The sequence below is a fragment of the Gossypium hirsutum genome, chromosome D10 (genome assembly GCF_007990345.1).
Source record: "Gossypium hirsutum isolate 1008001.06 chromosome D10, Gossypium_hirsutum_v2.1, whole genome shotgun sequence".
NCBI lineage: Eukaryota > Viridiplantae > Streptophyta > Magnoliopsida > Malvales > Malvaceae > Gossypium > Gossypium hirsutum.
In genome coordinates, this window is record NC_053446.1 from 15,549,553 (window position 1) to 15,566,308 (window position 16,756).

A 16,756-nucleotide genomic window follows, 5' to 3' on the forward strand; every position below is an offset into this window, starting at 1 on the left:
TTTGAACCAAAAGTTTAAAAAATAATTCACTTTATTGCAAGTTAATAGCCATATGCATTTATTAGCCTGATGAGTGTTATATACTAGCTAATATTTTGATTTGAGTTGAAGTCCTTGTTGGAAAACCTATTAAGATAAATGAAAGTAATGCAGGTTTGAAGCATGGTATGAGAAAACAAATAAATGTAGATGATAATATAGTGATAAAGGCGCTCTAGTAGAGACTTAAGACATAACTAATCATTAAAACTCAAGAAGATATTTAAGTATGTGAAGATGAAAATAATGAAATCTCAATAAGTTAAGTCATTACAATAAAAATATGGGATTGAAATGAAAATTTGTTGACAATAAATTTGCATGTAATATTATTTTTGAAATAATGAAATAAAATGATGATTTTGAATAAATTTTTCGAAAAATATAGACATATAATAATTGACTAAAATGGAAAGACTCAATTCAAGTAGAATTGAATCACTTCTCAATTGTGAAATTTCTAGACTAACAAGCCAAATATCTAAAGGTGTAAAGTCAATGGGGTATAAAATGATAGTCTTGCAAAAACAAAATAAGAAAAATGAAGTTTTTCATTAACTCCTGACATTGATTATGAAAAGATATAATATTCTTTTATGGTGGATCTAATAACCTTTAAATATCTTATTAGTGTGAGAATTCATGAAAATTTATATTAAAATCATTGGAGGATTTAAAATGCTAGAAACATATAGAAATTGTAACGCCCTTAACCCAAATTCGTTGCCGAAACAGGGTTACGGAGCATTACCAGAGTTTACAAATTAATTATCAAACATTTCATTTCATCTAGCATTCATATTTGAAACCAATCAAAATCATACATATTGTCCCTTAAACGAGCCATCGAGGCCCAAATTTATGCATTAGAAACACATAACGACTAAGTCGAGAACTCAAAAAAATTTCGAAAATATTTAAAGTTTCCAACACTACAAGGGTCACACGGTCATGTTTCAGCCCGTGTTTGTGCCCGTGTGAGTATACTGACTTGGGTCACACAGCCAAGTCACATGCCCCTGTACTAGGCCATGTGTGTATTCTGTTTTGTGCAAATTTAAGATGCAGGGGACACACGGCCGTGTCACCTGGCCGTATGTCACACACGGTTGAGACACATGCCCGTGTCTCTACCCGTGTGGATGAAAATAGGTCATTTTACAATCCATATTTCTCACCCAATTTTGTGTCTATCTACAATCAACATTACACATATCAACAAGCCATAATTAGACATTCAAAACAAGCCAAAATAAGTGGCTAAACTCAACAAACTATATATAAGCCATCATTAAACAAAATACCTATACATGCCATTATAACCAAAATCAAAACATTCGAAAATACCGATAGAACCGATGGATAGTGTGATATATCTCCGATAAGCTTCGAACCCAATCAAGCTTCCGATAATCTGAAAAGTAGAAGAAAACGAATACATAAGCAATGAATGCTTAGTAAGCTTGTTTAAATTTAATCATAATACTTCCTTTCCAAATATGAAATTTATACTTATCAAGAATAATCTAATATTGCAACCACAATACTCATAAAGTTATATTTAACAACTCACTACGTGAATAAATCTACAGTATCACTTACACATAATATTCTTAGCATAGTAGGATTTTAAACAACTTTAACTCTTCCAAAATTTCTTTATTTTCATTTGCATTTCTTTATTTTCTACACTCATTCCATATGTATAACACACCAATCATAAGCATATCATTCAACCATAGATACAAGCTAGTGCATTTAAACATAGTCCTTTTTCGAATTAATCACACGATATAAGAAATTGCATAATTTAAAACTTACCACTCTTTCATAAGCACAAGTATATTTTCATTTGAGCACTTACCCTTTCAACGCATCATATAATAAACATATTACCATTTAACTAGTAACTTGGCACTTGTCTAAGTGTCAACAACAACACTTGTTAGCATACTTGAACATATTTCATATAAATTCAACATTGATAAACTTATTTTATTAACATATCACACTTGAGTTTATTACTCATCACAACTTACATAATTTGCATGTATCAACACATCAAGATATTGATATATATACATATCATGACACATATCATTCTCTTACTGTTTCTTCATATACATATATAATCCAAAAACAACTCCTATTATTTTACCACTCGAAGAACGACTTATGGATATGAGTACATCATTTTCAAAAGCCCGAAGGCTGAACAGAAGCTCATGAGAGCTAAACAAAAAAGTAAACACGAAAGTTCGCAACAAATGTTGAACCTCGGTTTACTTGGGTAATTTGCCATCAATTCATCCTTTACATTTTCCATTAATTCATCATTTACATTCGTAGTGCCATAACCCAGTTATGGTCTTATCATCAAAATGCCATAGCCCAACTATGGTTTTACATATAAACATTGTCATGGTCCAACCATAGTCTTACGTTCATAGTGCCATAACCTAGTTATGGTCTTATCATCAGAATGCCATAGCCCAGCTATGGTCTTACATATAAACACTGCCATGGTCCAACCATAGTCTTACGTTCACAGTGCCATAACTCAGTTATGGTCTTATCCATCAATTCATCCTTTACCACAGAACGATTGTACTCAATCCCGCGTTCTACTTGTTTTGAACATTTAATTCAATTTCATAATTTAACAATAATTTTGTTTTCAGTAATAGATATGAATAAATACATAATACCATTCATTAATTTAAAAAAATAAACATTAAAGTTTAACCATACAAACTTACCTGAATTGAATTGTAATAATTACAGGAGTTCAGGGACTATTCCGCTAATTTTACTTTTTCACGACTATCTACGAAATCTTGATCTAAGATATAAAATTACTCATTTATTAGCATATATTTCAGTTCCAATTCATTTCACTATTTATACCGTTCAATTTTGTTTCAAATTTACATAATTACCCTAACTTTTACAACTTTTACAATTTAGTCCCTTCACTAATTAATTTATCAAATCAACTAATTTTCCTCAATTAATAATTTATCCAAATATTATAGGCTATCAAACATCCCTTAATAAAATATAAATTTAATGTCAAACCCTAATATTTTAACCATTTTCATAATTTGATCCTAACATCAATATTTAACAAAATCACTTTATAATATCATCATACAACAAAATTAAAGCTCTAAACCCGCTTGATATTAATAATTTCTTTCAATATATTAATTTAGACAATAAAACAATTCATTTCATGCAATTTGGTCATTTTTGACATTTTTACAAAATTACCCTTAAAATTTTACTTTTATTCAATTTAGTCTCTAAGCCTAAAACATGCAAATTAGCCATTTTTAATGAAAACCCATGCTAGTTGAATATTCATATATTTTCCTCCTCCTTCTCTCCATTCCACATCCTTAATGTATATAACATGCTTATGTGTAATATTATTTATAACTCTACTATTTACTTATTTTCATATCAAAGCTGTCCACTTGAGTCATAGTCAATAAATTATTTATATCTTGAGCTACAAAATTCTAAATTAATATTTGCTTGATTTTTTTGAAACTATACTCAAATATCTTTCTACCATAAAATTTTCAAAATTTATAGTTTAGCTAGTAAGTACAGTAAAATCTTCAAATTTATCCCTTTTTCTTACTAAAAATTAATTATCTCTTAGTTCAGGGTTTGGATGATGTTTCCATTTGTTTCTCTTGAAAATAGACTCATCAAGAATTTAAACATATAAATTTAAACCCCTAACTATGTTTTTACTATGTTTGATGATTTCCCAAAGTCAGAACAGGGGAATCCAAAATCAATCTAACCCTGTCTCACAAAAATTCATATATCTCATAATATGAAATTCTTTTGCTTACACCATTTCTTCTACGTAAAACTAGACTCAATAGGCTTTAATTTAATACTTTAATTAACCTCTAATTCAATTTTTAAAATTTTTGGTGAATTTTCAAAGTCAGACTACTGCTACTTTAACATCATTTTCATACTTTTTCAATAATATTTATAACACCCTCATTTCCTTTCTCTACAATATTTCCCATCACTTCCTCTTATTTCCCTTCACTAACATATCAAGAACATAGAACCTTATATAATAAAACTCTACTTTAACATCATTTTCATACTTTTTCAATAATATCAAACTCAAAAATATATTGAAATCTTGATGTTCTTACCTTGTCCTATTGATTTCAATTTTTAACTTGATTTTATCTCTCCTCCAGCTTTTATTTCTTGAATATAACTTGATATTCTAGCTCCCCATTGTCTCCTTATTATTTTTCTCTCTTGGTAGCTATGGAAATTCTTTTAATTTCTAAGTGAAAATGGTGAATTTTTGGTAAAAGGACCAAATTCTAAAAAAAAGAAAATTTCTTTCATCTCTTCTCTTCTCACGTGGGCGCATGGAAAGATGATGAAAATTCTTCATCTTTCTTTCCTTTTATACTAAATAAAATAATAATAAAATATCTCATTAAAATATTAATAAAATAAAATTTATCTAATTAAATAATTATAAAATATCATCAAAATATCTCTAATATCATCATTGCCTTCTAGAGTTCTCTCTCTTTTTAATTGACCATTTTGCCCTTTATGATCTTTTAAAATTTCATCCTTGAGTCATCACTTAATTTGGTAAAATTATGATTTAGTCCCTCATAATTCTTCACCTATTCAATTTGGTCCTAATTCATCCATTTTCCTTAGTTTCTAGATCATTCCACCCTTAAAATATTTACACTATTGGTCCTTCAAATTTTTTATATTTACACTTTAACCCCTCAAATTTTGAGTATTTACTCTTGGGCAACAAAACTTTTCTCACTTTTTGTAATTTAATCCTTTCTTGAATTAATATGTCATAATATACTTCCCAATGTTGACATAACTCAAAATTTCTCTTTTTGTCACTTTATTTCCTTATTTTACTATATCAAGGATACTATCTTACTTTCTTACTGTAGTAATTTTCGGGATATTATAGAAATTCTCGAGAAATTGTTCAATATGTTTACGTAAATATTTATTGGATTGAAATGATTTCAACATATGTGATAAATTCGAATTAGTGAATAATAGTTGAAGGAAGATTATAAAATGATCCAATATACCCATATGTATAGAAGGATCAAGATCAAAATGTGATTATTGTTGGAACTCTTGAAGATGCCAAAATATATTTTCCAAAATTCTTCTTCACTAATAACTTTCAGAAGAATAATGATTTAAACATTTAGCAAATTTGTTAAAGTGATCATTTGAAAAGCTAGTATTCAAGATTGAAATATGTAGAATTTAAGATATTATGTGATGTTGTCATGAGGAAGAGTAAATACGTGCAATACTCTTTCTTCCCTATCCGAAGTTTTATCCAATTTGGCTTTCTTGGTATGCTTTTTAATGACGCAACATGTTATGCATATTATAGATATACATATTCTTTTTTCTTCACTAAGATTTTTTTCTCATAAGGTTTTTATTTTAGTAAAATTTTAATGTAACATATTATCTATCAATGAACATTTAAGGTGGAATGTTATAAATATTTTATCATAAATTAAATCTCCATTAGACTGAAAAGTTTGATGTACTTTTAAAATTTTAATGTCAATTAAGAATAAAATTTTATATTATTTATACTAATATTTATAAATATAAACTTTGAGAAAAATATTAAGTAGATGAAATAAAATATATCACTTTTTGTTCTCCTATTTCTTGCTTCTATTTTATTTGTTTACTTTATAACATTTCATACCTTTTTAGATTAGGATTAAATGAGTAGCATGTAGTAAACTAAAAAAAAAAACTTAAAAAAAAAAGGATATGCCATAGTGTGAATCCTATTTGTGAATTTGAGATTTTCTATTCACAATAAATCAAATATTAACCCTCAAAATTAAATACATTTTAAATCTTTATACTTTTTTTTACTTTTTAATTTTTGATAAAATTTTAACTTTATTTTTTAACCTACTTAAAGAATCTCATGCCATAAAATAATGGGTAAATTAGAAAAAAGTGTTGGTTTTAAAATATATTTAGTAAAATAGACTGTTTTTTCTCAAATTTTAAAAAATAGATAGGTTTTAGAGAGACAGAAGATGCTTCCTGTAAGAAGTGCTTTCAACTGAGTTGTAGGAAAACGCTTTCTATAAAATGCATTTTTTAACACATCAACTTCTTTGATCAAATAGTTAAATATCAAAGGCTTTGTCTTAAGTTTTGGGTTTGATATTCTTCTATTCATATTTGTCTTTATTATTTCATGTTATTTTAAACCTTTTTTTTAAAATATTTTTTATTAAGTCTTAGCTCGACTAGTATAAGTATTGTTGTCAATGCAGGAGAACGTGAGTTCGAGTGTATTAGACCTATAATAAAATTGTTCAATTTTTTTTTAATTTTTTAATTAATGTTTTTAATTAATAAATATTTTATTTTATAATGAAATTGTTCAATTTTTTTAATTAATGTATTTAATTAATAAATATATTATTTTCAAGTGTTTTTAATTGTAATAACTCTTTTACTTATATAAATAAAATAATAAATATGTAATTATATAATAAAATATATATTATATATATCATTATGTTAAAAATATTTTTAATTCATAACTCCTTTATTTATATAAATAAATTAATAAAAATGTAGTTATATAATGAAATTATATATTTTTTATATTTATCATTTTCTTAAATATATTTTATTTATCATTATATAATTACATATTTATTAATTTATTTATATAAATAAAGGAGTTATTAATTAATTTTTTTAACATAATGATATATATAAAATATATGATTTTATTATATAATTACATATCTATTATTTTATTTATATAAATAAAAGAGTTATTAATTAAAAAGATGAATTAAAAAATTAAAAATAATATATTTATTAATTAAAAATAAAAAAAAGAAATAAAAAATAAAAATATGAATAATGGAAAAATCAAACCCGAAATTTAAAGATAAAACCACTAGCATTTAATCATCTAATCCAAAAAATTAATGTGTAAAAATATACATTTTGTAAAATACAATTTTCAACATGTTAACTGAAAATGCTTCTAAAAACGTTTTTTATTCCTCTCTCAAAAAATATCTATTTGCTAATGAAAAAAATCCTAACAATAATAGGAAAGCAAAAATTGCAGGCCTCACAAAAAAAAAAAGAGTGCAAGTTCAAGTAATACAAACAAATCTATTTCCACCGTTGATCCATTCTAAATTGACCCATTGCAGTCTTATATTTGTCCAACGGCTCTGATCTTTCAATATTTTTTAAAAAGATCTCCTCTAATTGCGTACCAAACGCAGTAACTTCATCTGCCAAAGAAACCCACCGGGAGAAAAATTATTTTCTTTTTTCTCATTAGGGTTCTCCTCATCAGAACAGATTATGGCTATTACTTCGATCTCGACGAATTGGTCATCTCTTTTCCGCTTCTCAAACCACTCGAAACATTCACTCTCTTTACCCCAAAGTACCATTTCTTTACGGTTTTCACGATCCAGACTCAGCTGCGGAAAACCCCTTTCAATTCGAGCAACCGCTGTTCCAGCGGCGCCTACAGCGGAGGGGTTGGAACCGGCTATTACGTTGACGGATGATGCTTTGAGGCACTTGAATAAGATGAGAGCAGAGCGTGATGAGGATTTGTGCTTAAGAATTGGGGTTAAGCAAGGTGGGTGTTCGGGCATGTCTTATACGATGGATTTTGAGAAGAGGTCTAATGCTAGAGCCGATGACTCTATCATTGAATATAACGGATTTACGATCGGTGAGTTTTGATCATTTTTGTCCCTTGTTTTGTTAAATACGTTGTTCTTTACTTCATTCTAATGTGATTAGAAGGCAAAGGGGTCCCGGTTAATGTTCTGATTCTAGGATTTTTGAGACAAAATAAGTCATTAGATTTAGATAGAAATCTCACAACTCTAAATTTGTTAATACAAGAATAGTTCGGTAGATTCTTCAACTTCGAGGAAAAAAAGCTCCAAAATTTGATTGAATTAAGATACCAAGTCCGAAATCTTGGGAAATTCTATTCTAATCATGGAAGAATTGTAACATCAATAACTCCAAAATCTTGGAAATATCACCATAGTAGGATTATGATAAAAATCATTGTTAGCAAATGAATACAGAGTAATATGCTGGGATATTCTGCAGGTAGCTGCAAACAATACTGCTTATGAAAACGAGTTGGAGTGTAACCTGATGTTTGCTTGAATGGGGGTATTTAGGCAGTTTAAGAGAGGATGGATTGTGGGTGGCAGCAATTTATGAAATATCTATATTATAATCCGGTTAATTTTCTTAATATCCGAATTTGTTTATTATGCTATTATATTTGAATACTGCTATTTATAGAAATCTGATTCAATAGCAACCTGAATTCATTGAATAGATTTTTACCTTTTAAAGAACAAATATAAAAAATGGAGCAAGAATTAAATTTAAAATTCAACTTCACTCATCATTATCAACAAACTGCTTCTAAATTACAATAACCAACAACTTAGATAATAAGAATTTATTTATTTTTGATTATTTGGTGCATGTCCTCCAAATAGCCATAAGTCTTTAACTGTCATACTGCTTTTTTCAAATTAAAGTCTTTGTTGGAATTTAAAATTGTTGAACCTTTAATGGACTGAAATGAAAGGTTACACTTAGATGCTAATAGATTTGGTCCCAAATTGAGCATTTAGCCATGGTTCTATGTGTATTATTGGATTTCCTACAAAAATTGGAGGAATTATCTATTGAAACATTCAAACTTTGTAACTTCTCTTGGCATTATTTTCTTGGCATTTAGCCCTGTCTAGATATTTTCTTGGCATTATTGTTTGTAGATTTCTACATGCAAATAAGAGGTTAATGTTTTTGCTTGGCATATGTTATACCAGTTTTCTGAACATCAAGCATTTTGCATTTGTTATCCAACAGCTAGATTTCAATGAATTAAGTCATATGATTTCAACTCATTATGAACTTTGTTTGGGAGTGTAGCATCTTTGCATAAAAGGAAGCAGGCTTATATTTCGTGCTTTTTTCCTCCCTATCTTCAGATGATATGAAGGATGCTTGTTTTTCAGATATTTTGGTCTCTCTATCTTTCTCAGTTTATTTCTGTATGCGGAAATGAGAATGATGATCAATAATTTTAACATGGCAATGTCTTGTGAAAGATAGAGTGCTATTTGTACCACATGCTAATGTTATTTGCTAACTCTAGTGCCTGTACAGATAGTTTAGGCTATCCAAAAAAGACTTGTCAGTGCAAATTAGGCTCCCTGCTCTATCATATTGTTAGAATGACTTTGCAATATGAAGGGCATTGTAACTGAATGAAACTGATGCTTTAAGGACATACTTGTTTCATTGTTCTTTTTCTGTTGACGAAAGAGTTGTTCTTTCTCTTAAGGTCTGTTTATGTAAGAGTTGGATGGTTTAATTGACTTATAGGCAAAATGGCTGATCATCCCTTCTCTGCTTGTTTTTGCAGTGTGTGATCCAAAAAGCCTTCTCTTCTTATTTGGAATGCAGTTAGACTACAGTGATGCTCTTATTGGTGGAGGTTTCTCTTTCAGGAACCCCAATGCTACCCAGACATGCGGTTGTGGTAAATCGTTTACGGCAGAAATGTGAAATCATATGTACAAAGACAGTCCATCCGTTTCATGTAATGCAACATACAAATTATGCCTGTAAATCTTTCATGTTTAACTGACTTCATATTTCTAGCACCTTTCATACCTTCTTTTCTCTTTTAGAAGGAATATATATTTGTTCGAAGGCCAGACACTGATATTGGTCTTCTTCATGCTTACGGATTTTGGCCTCTCTATCCAAAATGTTGCTCGACAAACTCGAGTGAAGGGTCGATGGATTATTTTTACTTGAGGAATACATTTTTTCCTTTTTGTCAAAAGCAAAAATATGAAAACAATTTAATGAACGCAATGCACAAAATAGATAATAATGATGAATGATATCCGAGAAATTATCATAATTTATTGTGAAATATGTTGCTAACTTAAGATGTATAACATAAATTACTGCACGGTCATATCATTGGTCAAAAACAAATTAAAAGTTATCGTAAATGAGATTTTCTATGGACGGTAAAAATGAGATAAAATAAGATTATGTTGGGAAAATAATTTTTTTTCAAAGAAATTAAAGTTATTTTATGAAGTAACATACTTATGATAATCTCATTGGATGAGCATAGCTTTTGTAATGATATATAATAAGGAGAGTCGACTTTATGACTAAATAATGTTAGTATTTAATAGGTGAAGAGTCAAAAATTAATTACAAATTATTTGAGCCATAATTATATATGCCCCATGAATCCCTTCCCTAGCTTGAGATAACCATAGATGAATGAAATGAAATGAAATGAAATTGACGAAGTAAGATAAATTGATTGCATGTATCACTATCCGTAGTGAATGTGTTTTCTCGCTAAGTACAAAAGATTTTAAAAATTAATTTAATCTCTTTAAATTATTATTTAATTAATTATAATTAAATAATTGAAGTTCGAAGTGAGAATTAAATTAATTAATCATCGTGAATTTGTTGAATAAGACAATTACATATATTTTAATCATAGATTCTAATACGGTCAAGTTGCTTACTTTAAGGGAATTATAACTGGGTTGAGAAAATAATTTAATTGAGAATTTAATTTAGTTAAATTAGTTAATTGATTAAATAAATAATATTTTTAAAAAAATAAATAAATATTGGGTTGAATAAAAATTCAGATAACATATATAATTAGATCTAATACATGAAAGACCCAACTATGCCTTGTGGAAGGGTGACAAACCCTAATGTATTTTAGGGCATGTCGCTGCCCCTGTACTTCTACTTAAAGTAGAAGTTTAATTTTCTATTTTAAAATTATTATTTAATTAAATCTTATTCAAACATAACTCTTGTAGTGATTCTCTATAAATAGGAACTATGTGTTGAGCTATTTACACTCTTCACATAATGTCGTCGTTATCTTGTCAGAAAACAGTGATAATTTATTTTACAAAATAAATTCTATTTTATGGAAAAAACACATAATTCTGGTTATAAAGAGAATTAACTTTCTTACTGAAAGTTAATAAAGTCTTCATTTTGTGCTATTGGTTTGTGATACTTTAAGCTCATATTTAAAACAGTTCGTGGTTTGAGAATAACAGAGAAGGTAGTTCGATCGAAAGTCGAGATTGACTTAACCGTCTCATACAAAGCATAAGTATAACTTCAGTTAAATTATATTGCTATAAATATCACAATGACTCGATTTCAAAAAAAAAAATTTTAACTTCCACTGTATCTTAAAACACTATTTTCTAAACTGATTTTTCTAACAGGGTTCCATACACTTTTTCAAGAAGCCATTGAGAAAGGCACTATTCATATCCATCTGATAAAAGCTTAATGTCTAAGTGAATAGCCACTGCTAAGAGTAATTGAATGGCCTCTAATCGAGCAACTGGAGCAAATGTGTCATCAAACTCGATCCTTTCAACTTGTTTGTATCCTTGAGCTACCAACTTTGCCTTGTTGTGAGTAATGACCCCACTCTCATCCATTTTGTTCTTGAAAATCCATTTTGTTCCAATGATGTTGCAGCATGTGGGCCCTGACACCAATTGCCATAGTTCATTTCGATCAAACTATTGGAGTTCTTTCTACAGAGCTTGTATCCAATCTTTCATCTAGTAAAACTTCTTCTACCTTTTCACCAAATGAAAGTAAATGATAAAACAAAATGAAAAGTTTGCTTAAAAGTAACCTAGAAAATATGGCAGTAAAAAAAATATAGAAAACTGAAAATTTTTTAAATCTATTTCTAATTGTTGTTTAATTGTTGTCTTTTAGGCTAAGTATAAAGTTGTATTTATACTCTAAACCTAATAATCAATCCATTTATGAAAATTAATAGGCAAAGGCTTGTAAAAGTCAATATTCCATCAATTGCCCTTAATAAATTCTGCAGATTTTGCAGTTAAAAAAGTCGGAGTCGTGACACTAAGGGTTTAGGGTCGCGACACTGCAAGGTAAAGGCCTTGGTGTCGTGACATTGTCTTCCAGAGGTTGTGATATTTGTCTTGTCATCGAGGCAACTCCTTGGCAAATCAAAGGCATCGTGGTCGCTACATTGTCGAGTTGATATTTTTTTTTAACGAAAAATTGATTGCAACAAGTTATTGTATTCGATTAGGTGGTAGTTGAGGTCTTTGGTTCCATCATACACATGGTAACCAGAATCATACCGGTATCAATTTGGTACCAATACGTTTTAGCCGGTACCAATTGTTAGAAAATTTGGACACCCAAATTTTAGGACGTTTTTATTTTGGTCACCCAACTTTTAGGGTACTTTCATTTTAGTCACCCAAGCGTCAAATCTCTAACGATGGTTAACTGCACATGCCACATCATGTTTACACTTTCATTTTAGTCACCAAACTTTTAGGTCGCTTTCATTTTGGTCACCCAAAAAATATTTTTTTTAAAGTATTGATTGGAGTCAAAAGAAATCAAGGATTAAAGTGAAAAAGTGGTAGAAACTAAATTAATACACAAAAATTGTTAAATTGTACTTGTTTATCCCATTGCCGGAAATTTTAAATTTCTTTTTCTAATATTAAAACTTTAAATTTCTAAACATCAAAATAAATTGTTGAAATTTTTTTATCCATTAATAATGTCAACGAATTTGTTATTATAATATTAAAATTAATTAATTTAACCTCCTTTTAAATTTTAAAATTTTATTTTATATTTCTAGATTATCCTCAACGAAATCAACTCAAATAACTCGTATTTAATAATTTTCTACGAAAATAAATTTTTTTTATTATATTTTGATTATATAATCTCGAATCTTCCATTTGAGCTAAAAGTAAAGGAAAAGATACTTGCATTTAATTGCATGTTTTTCGTTTGGGTAAAGAAATGATGAAAAATAATAATGAGTTTTGTTTGGAATAGAAGATAAAATTAATTAATTTCAAGGATTTTTCTTTACTTTTAGCTTAGTAAGAAAAATTTAAGATCATATAATCAAAAGAAATTTGGGTTTTGTGGACAATTATTAAAGACAATAATTTCCATTGATAATTTTTTAAAATAATTTCAAAACATCAAAATGAATTAAATAAATTGTTGAAAATTTTTTATCTATTGATAACGTCAACTGATTTGTTACTATAATTTTTGAATCTTAATATTTAAAATTTATATTTCAAAACCCAAATTTAGAATTTTATGACAATGGGATAAACAAGTACATTTTGACAATTTTTATATACTATTTTAGTATCTTCCGGTTTTTAATTTTAACCCTTGATTTCTTTACCCCAATCAATACTTTTAAAAAATATTTTTTTGAATGACCAAAATGAAAGTGCAAACATGATGTGGCATGTACAATTAACCGTCGTTGGAGTTTTAATGCTTGTGTAACGATCCGAAGTCAGTGCTGTTTCAGAATCTCATTTCCAATATTCAAGGTTAGTATTAAGGTTAATTAGAGTTTGGTCTCTTAATCTTATCAATTGGATAGTTAATTAAGGTACAATGATTAAATTGTAAAAGTTGTAAAAATGAATCGATATGGATTTTTAAATAATTGAAGTACCAATTGAGCAATTGAACCAATTCCTAAAGAGCCAAAAAGCTATTTTCCCCTAACCTCGTTAATTAAGCTTAAAATTAGTTAATTATGTTTAATTAGGTTAATTATAATTAATTAGTTATTAATCAAAGTATATAGGACAAAAACATGGTAAAGTTGTCATCTTTTACTTGTTTTCAATTCCATGGCCAAATGTTGAAGGAAGAAAACTACCTTTTTCAAGTTTTTGACTCGGTCCTCAATTGGTATGTGTATTTAAGTCATATTCTTATATATATATTGTTTTTATGTTTTTAAGCTCGTGGGAGCTTAATTTCGCTAACCCATGTACCAATTTGAAAAAATTTTAAAGTTTCTAAAAGTTTCCATTAATGAATACTTGAAGAAATTTGTAGTTGTTAGATTTTAAGCTTAGAAATGAAAAAGGACTAGTTTTTAAAGTTTAATTGCTAGTTTTTGAACATAGGGACTAAAGTGTATAAATTTCAAAATTGATGTGAAAATTTTATAATTATAGATAATATTGAGATTGGTTTTGAAATTGAGGCTCAAATTTGAAAGATATTACAATTTCGATTTTAGGGGCTAAATTGAATAAAATGCAAAACTTTAGAGGCATTCAAATAATGAAATTGAACTAATATATGCTTATAATGGAATAATATAAGATGTGTGGAATTGATAAATTGAATTGAATTATTATCTAGATTGGGAATTGAACCAAACCAGGGATAATTGGGAAAAATGCAAAATTATTAATTAGTCATTGCAATTCCACTTGTTTTCTATTTTGACCAGGTAATTTCATATGATATGATTGTATTTAATTTGTCATATGTTTTAATTATAAATTTTTGTATGTTTGATAGTAATTTGAATTATTTATAATTTAGTACAAAATGTGATATATGGACTAAATCGTAAAGAAATGATCTATTGACTGATAAATTGAATATGATTAATTTTAATTTGAGATAATTAATGAACTGATAGTTGATTATGATTGATCGAATCATATTGGTGTGAATTTGATTGATTATTAAGATAGAGGATTAAATTGAATAAAATTAAAAATTGTATAACTTGGTGAAATTGGCTTGGAAATGAGATAAATCGTGATATGCTATGCATGAAATGATATTTTGATTGATGAATTGGTGATATCAACATCGATAGAATAAGAATCGAACTTATAATGAAATTGGATTATTAGTTACCTTATTAGTTGTTCAGACTATGTCAAATATAGTTGGCATGCCATATGGTCATATTACTGAGTAAAACCATCATTGCCAGGCAATTTGAGGGTGGCATTATGTATCGTTATAGCGTCATCATTGCCGGACAACCCAAGATGATGAATCTATGTATTCATACAGAGTCTGTGTCTAGTTAATAGGGTTAAAAATGCATGAATTCGTTAAATGGTAACGAACAAAATGTAATGAAAATGTGAAATATGATATTATGCGAATTGAGTAAAAAATGAGCCCTGGGCCAAATAAATATGAAAGAGCTATCAAGCTTGGAAATGGTTGAAATGTTTAAAATGAAATGGAATACATGATCATGTTATAATGTATTGGAAAGTGATTGGTGTGAAATTTGCATGTGAATTGGAATGTTATATGTTTGAATTACTCTATGATATGGTTATAAATTGAACTCACCTTTTTTATATGTGGTTGTCATGTTTAGGCAAACTAGTCAAGCTAGTAGCTTATCATATTAAATTGTGGTAAGTTGTTTAATGCCTATGAACTTACTAAGCATTCAATATGCTTACTTCGTTATTTCTCTTTTCCCTTGTAGATTTCCAACTTGCGAAACGTGTCAAGCAGATCGTCAAGAAGCTCACACTATCCCGTTATTGATTCGGTAGTCTTTTAGTCATTTTAAGGCTCGATTATGTGGCATGCACATAGGTGCTATTATATTAATTTGGTATTGATAGCTTTGATTGAACCCTAGCTAATGTTTGATTTTGGGAAGGCTAATGTTCTTATATGTATGTGTATATTTTGGTGATATGTTAAGCTATATGTATGCCATTAAAAATGACATAGTTGAGTATGAATTAACATGGTTAAAGTGATGATATTGAATGACTATATGCATGTTTGAATGGATTGTGATTCAATAGGTTGAATTGATATATTTTGGTGCCAAATTGAGGTATATTGAATTTGTTGATTTGGAAATATAAATATATATATATGCAATGTTTGGATTGTGTATTGGTATGTTTTTGTGTAGGAAAAGTTGTGAACTTTGCACCAAATGGTGAGTTTGTAAGGTTGACATGAAATAGATACCAAATGGCTTTATTTGTACAAAAAATAGAGTTCATGTTGTGACGTCGACTGATTGTTGTTAGGATGAGCTCTAGACTTTAGGCTACAGCATGATGAGGAACCCCATCATCTCAAAGAGGCCAAGTCAATATGTCACGTCGCGACGAGGAACTTCCTCATGTCGTGACGTTGACTTGAAGTTTTGAAACTTTACAATTTAGTCCTATTCATGCTTGGGTCAATAAATGAACCTTCATAAGCTCGATTAAGGCTTGAATTTGGTTATATATCATATTGTAAATGTGTTTATGACATGTTTTTATGTTTGAATGATTATTTTACTGTATAATTGATTATAGTTGCTTCGACAACGAATGTGACATCTTGTTGTTTAGACTCGGCGATCAGGTCGGGTAAGGGATGTTACAACTTGGGTGACTAAAATGAAAGCGTTCAAAAAATTAGGTCACCAACTAGATAGTTTACCCTAAATTTTTTTTTGTTTATGTGCATAGTTTCAACCAAAATTAAAAATAGAAAACTATTGAAGCTTCTAACGACATCTACGGAGGTTTTACTAGGACAACTTCTCAACTACAAAAATCACCAAGCAATACTAGTGTCTTTTCTAATATCTCGTACAACCAAGAACTCTACACCAAACCTCTATGTAGTAACCCTTATAAATCTCATGTTTTGTCTTTTCCAGTAATTAGTGTAAAACTTAAAAAAAAGA

At 28.5% G+C, this 16,756-nt stretch overlaps 1 protein-coding gene across 1 annotated transcript; it reads left to right on the forward strand.

The window, feature by feature from the left end:
- Positions 1–7,308: 7,308 nt before the first annotated feature.
- LOC107914409 (iron-sulfur assembly protein IscA, chloroplastic) lies at positions 7,309–9,904 on the forward strand. The gene is made up of 2 exons (XM_016843320.2): positions 7,309–7,849; positions 9,581–9,904. Exons 1-2 carry the CDS (start codon positions 7,468–7,470, stop codon positions 9,721–9,723), a joined length of 525 nt encoding a protein of 174 aa, XP_016698809.1. The 5' UTR covers positions 7,309–7,467; the 3' UTR covers positions 9,724–9,904.
- The last annotated feature ends 6,852 nt before the right edge of the window (positions 9,905–16,756 follow it).